A 5,473-nucleotide genomic window follows, 5' to 3' on the forward strand; every position below is an offset into this window, starting at 1 on the left:
TGACTGACTCTTTATGCTCAACTGGTTGGTTGAAACAAAATCTTGGTCTGGAGTGTTCCTTTCTGGAGCCGAACTATCCACCTCTGATCATGCTTTATGTTGAAGGACTTTCATTGATATGATTGATATGAATTTAATTCTGCTCTGTTATTCTGCTTTGAGTCTCATGTTTGGCCATGAGTCGGGCAACAGGTTTTACTTCAGATGGAATAGTGCAGTATGGAATCCAGCAGATTATTCTGGAAGCAGTATGCTGCTAGTTACTGCTCAGGCTTATAGGCCATGTTCTCAACCACGTTATATCCAATTTTCACAGAGGATGAAACAGAGCTTTCTCTGGAGCCTGGTGACATCATCAGTGCCGTCGAAACTGTGGACAAGTCCTGGTGGAGGGGATGCAGCAAAGATGGCCGCCAGGGGCTCTTCCCCGCCAACTATGTGGAGACCATCTAAGGACCGGTCAACATCTGCAGAGACAGCCATACAGACAGACATGTATAAGCACATTTTCCCATACAAATGTGCACGTTCCCTCAGGGATTGGGAATTTTATTGCGGTAGCATGTGTAGCACTGTGGTTGTGTTCCAGTGATAACAACAGCACAAGAGTAATTTGTCTAGAGCCCTACAAAATGTTTGTTTCAGAAAGTAAGCCAGAAGTCTCATCAACCAAAATCTATAAGGCTCTCTGAAAACATAAAAACCTGTTGTAAGGAGAATTAGGAAAATGCACCCAGTTTCTTATTACATGAGACCTGCAAGGATGATTCCTTTTTCAGTAGTGTTGTACTTTCATTTATCATTATAAACAATCAGTAGTTAATCCCTTGCTTAGTACGCTAACACTAGAGTCTAAAGATCAGGACTCCATCTCACAAAAATAAGCAATGTCGCAAGTTCTCACTACTGGAAATATCATTACCATGAGGAATATGTGATACTGGGTCATTACTGGTTTCCTGTCTTGAATTGAGCGATGTTTCTAAAGAAGAACATGCGATCTTAACACTGTGCTGTAGTACTGGGTCTAAGATCTTGGCAGTTTTAATCTACTTGACTTGCAGGGTATTAAAGTCATTCATGCATAGAAAATACATATTTTGCTTTTGTTATAATAACCTGAACTACTTTAAGGAATTAATGCACATTCATTTTAGACTTCATGATACATTCCATTGGCAAGAAAGATTACTTGTGTTTTATTTCCGATGTTCTCTTGTATGATGTTTTTTGTTCCATTTATCCTTTGATGGTTTTTCCTTTTTGTTTTTTCCCTCTTTTTATTCATTGTTAGGGCCATTTTAAAAAAAAAATTGTAATTCTTTGACTGTTCTGCCTGAAAATGTAAATCTATTTCTCAGATGTAGATAAGAATTTTGCTCATACAAGAATCAAACACATTCCCTTAAAGCACTATATTAAATTAGGCTTAACTTTGCCTAATGTTACAGTATAGCACATTTAGACCCAAACGTATAACTTTATAAAAACCCACTGTATGACAGTGTGCTTAATCCTTTTGGTTTTTATTCTGTATTTGTATATGCTCTGTGACTACAATTCAAATGGTATTCAACAGAGATACTACGTTTAGTAGTAAACTTTTCCAGTTACACAATATGGTGAAAAGTATGTGGACACCAGCTTGTCCTTAAGCTGTCTGATAGAAAAAAGAAAAAAAAACAGTTGTAAGGAGAATGAAGAGAAAACACCATGTTTCTTATTATATAAGACCTGCACGGATGATTCCATTTTCAGTAGTGTTGAACTTTCATTTATCATTAAAAACAATCAGTAGTTAATTCTTTGTTTAGTACACTGAAGACCAAGATCCCACCTGTACACTTCTGGGAAGGCTTTCCATTAGTTTTTGAAATTTTGCTGGCGGGATTTGCTGCCATGGAGGTTGGGTTATATGGTCCCTTTCTGCGAGTTTGTGTGGGAACCACTTTGCAATTGAACTTGCTGTGACAGGTTTTTGACCTTCACAATCACTTCACTTGCGATTGATCAGGACAGATCTATTGGAGCAGAAATGTGGCAAACTGACGTTGGAAAGATGGCATCTGATGATGGTGCCATGTGGAAATTCACTATGTACAACTACCCATTATGCTGCTAATCTTTGTTGCCAGAGGTTGCATAAATGTGTGCTTAATTATGCATCTGTGTTAGTGCTGGGTGTGGTTAATTAGACCAGTCCTCTAATTAATAGGGGTGTCCACATACTTTTGACCATACAGTGTATAAATCTAAATAAAAAAAAAACATTAAGGCAAGATAAGATCACTTCTAATAACTTAATGCAGTAACATGGTTTATGACTAATTGATGCACTGCAATACACATTTTCAGCTAATATGGTTGTAGATTTAACATTATATATTGCTAATGTTTTGTCGGATTTCAGCATTATGGGTCTCCTGTATTTTAATGAAGTAAATGGAATTATTATGGGTTGCTTTAAAGATATGGATGTTATATTCTCATCAGTAGACTTTGTCACTAGAATGAGGCACAAAAGTAACACCATGTTCTCGTTTTATTTGCTCGTCGAATCTCATATTGTACCTCCCAAAATATTTCATAGATGTACCATTGTAACAGTAAAAACAAATTCAGTACAGCTCATTATTCATCATACTCATGTAAGTTCCAGTATATCATTTACGTTTTTTTTTGTCAAAAAATGTAAAAAGTGAACAGGTGCCTTCCATTTTCCTTTGGTGGCCGATGATTTATACTGTGAATCTCTTTAATGTGTCGTCACCCTCAGCCCATGAACCCGCACAATTCCCCCATTCACTTTCATGCAGCAAATAATATCCATAGTATTTCATTATTTTTTTGAGAAAATGTACACTTGATATTCTAGCAAAAATATGCTAATAATACCACCTTCTTGGTTCTCATCCAATTTTGAGATGCTTGCCAGCTCTAGGAATCCTTGCGGGTTCCTCAGTAATAAATGCTAGCAATTATACGCAACCTTTCCTTCTTTTGCAGACAACATTATTATACATAAATTCATCATATTCTTATTCTGTGCTGAAATCGATTGATTACAATCAACACTCAATTTAGTAAGAGCTGAGAAGTACCTTGAGTGATAAAATAAAAAAAAATAGTAAAAAATAGTTTTTTTTACTTTATAGTGATTACGTTTCAAAGATGTTTTCTACTACATTTATGGATACCAGTACGGTACATCTTGAAATTGAACAACATGTAGATAAAAATTTGCAGAATCTCAACACTGTAAACTTTTTCTTTTCTCCAAACCATTTACTTCACTGCTCTTACATAAAATGTGTTGTTTTCTTGATAATGTGTGAAACGAACACAAAATAAACTGTTGTATAGCGATTCAGCGTCTCCAGCTATAAATGATTACTGGTACTTTCATTGATAATCCACTGTAAAATCAACCACTATTTCACAGTGCCCATATCTGGATAATGAGTAACACATTTGGGTAATCAGTGAAGTGAAATTTTGAGCTTCAATACATGTTGACAATGTATATTAGTACATTAAATTGCAACATGCTTACAATGAGGTGTCGATTTATTGACATACACGTATGGGCCAGAAACATCATGACCACCTTCATGTGAAACAAGTAATATTGACTGGTAAATACCATGCATGTCAAGGTCTGGGATATATCAGACGGTACAGCTATCATTCAGTGCTCGTAGTCCACATGTAGAATGCAGAAGAAATAATCAAGGATAAAGATCTGAATGACTATGACTACAACCAATTCATTATGGCCAGACAAATGGGTCAGAGACTATCCAAAATGGCAAGTCCTATGGGGTGTGCAAGCCAAATGATCTTTTAATAGTCTAAGGCTTAGTCATTATAACTTGATTTTTACCAGTAAAATAACATTCAAATTAGTAAAATTTAATTTTTTACTAGTAAGAATATGAATACCAGATATCTATGCATCAATTTTAACTATGAATAATAATTTTTACTAGTAAGAAGTCATATTGTACATATGTCAATTTTCACTTGTAAAACCTCATATTGCAGATAACTGTTAATTTTGACTAGTCAAAAATCCAGGTCCACATATCCATTATTCAGTTTTTACTAGCAAAAATGTCATGCAGACATCTGCAATTATACTTTAGAGGTCTGTAAAAACACATATCATCAATGTGAATTTCTACTAGTAACTCAATCGCAGACATCAATGATATTTCTCATAGTAAAAATTGAATTATGGATATGTGGACCTTGAATTTTTACTAGTCAAAATTAAAATCTATATATGTACAATGTGACTTTTTACTAGTAAAAAATGAATTTTGAATAAAGGAGGCAATAATTCAATGGAGGTCAATGGAAATACTGTCTATTAATAGTAAAAATTGAGTTATAAATATCTATATGAATTTTTAGAAGTAACGATAGAGTTATTGCTAGTAAAAATGATTCATACTAGTTAAAACAGATTTATAGATATCCGGATATTGTATTCTTACTAGTAGAAATTGATTTTTCTTTAATAGAAAGACATCATTTTTACAAGTAAAATTTAAGTTATGTCGAGTTGGTCTTATCCTATTAAACTACAGCTTTTAGCTTTTTTTAGCTTGTCATATGTGGGGTGTTCATGGTAACTCACGGTGAAACCTACTGAGTGGTCCGATGACAACAGGGTGCTGTGTACTAACCTTTTTATACATGGGCTACTAGGAGAGCTGCTGCTTCACTGGGTGGGATTAAAACCACATCATGATCCATAACTAACCAGTCCAATCAAATCATGGTGATAGATACATTCTCTATTAACTTAGTGAGGCAGGAAATGTTTCACTTCACCGAAGTTCCTTTCATCAATGTAAGGGTGGTGTTGTTTTGCACAATACCTCATCAGACTTTTTTTGAGGAGTCACATTTTTTCCACATGGAAAAGGTTGTCGTGAAAATACATTGCCATTAAAACACATTATTTATATGTTATGTTTTTTTTTCCTTTTTTGTGAGACATTGCTTCACCCAGTATCTTAAAGAAACCTCCATTAATACACTGTGGACAGGGCGACTGGATGTCCCAGTGCGGCAGGTGTTAGGTGAACAGCCACATCAATACACGATAAATGTGTGTTTTGTCTATCTGCACACACATCAGACACTGCTGCCTCCTTTGTTTCCCCACCTGTGGCCATTCTGCCAGAGCCAAAGCAGCCGTCTGCTCCTCTTCCTGGGTTTGCTAAAACGAAACCCGCATATGATGTTTCTCCTCCCATCCATGTCACATGCAGCTGTTCAAATTTTAACGAAAATACAAACAATATGAAAACTGAAAACCTGGATTATTCAAGAAAGAGAGCGCAAGTAATTAGACCTCAAAAAACCTTGAATGGTGTAGTTTCTTTTTTAAAAACAAACATTAACATTATTTTAATTCTAGTGTTAATGTACATAGGACTGAAATAACAGCCAGACCAAATAA

At 35.2% G+C, this 5,473-nt stretch overlaps 1 protein-coding gene across 2 annotated transcripts in view; it reads left to right on the forward strand.

Annotated features, from left to right (window-relative positions):
- LOC111847280 (uncharacterized) overlaps positions 1-3,366 on the forward strand; it is a 40,076-nt gene extending 36,710 nt beyond the window's left edge. For both annotated transcript variants that reach the window (XM_023818322.2, XM_023818323.2), the window contains exon 16: positions 317-3,366. In XM_023818322.2, the coding sequence (XP_023674090.2) occupies positions 317-453 (137 nt within the window). In that variant the 3' untranslated portion in view covers positions 454-3,366. The remainder of the gene's footprint in view (positions 1-316) is intronic.
- Positions 3,367-5,473: the final 2,107 nt, after the last annotated feature.

This window comes from Paramormyrops kingsleyae, chromosome 2 (genome assembly GCF_048594095.1).
Source record: "Paramormyrops kingsleyae isolate MSU_618 chromosome 2, PKINGS_0.4, whole genome shotgun sequence".
Taxonomy (NCBI): domain Eukaryota; kingdom Metazoa; phylum Chordata; class Actinopteri; order Osteoglossiformes; family Mormyridae; genus Paramormyrops; species Paramormyrops kingsleyae.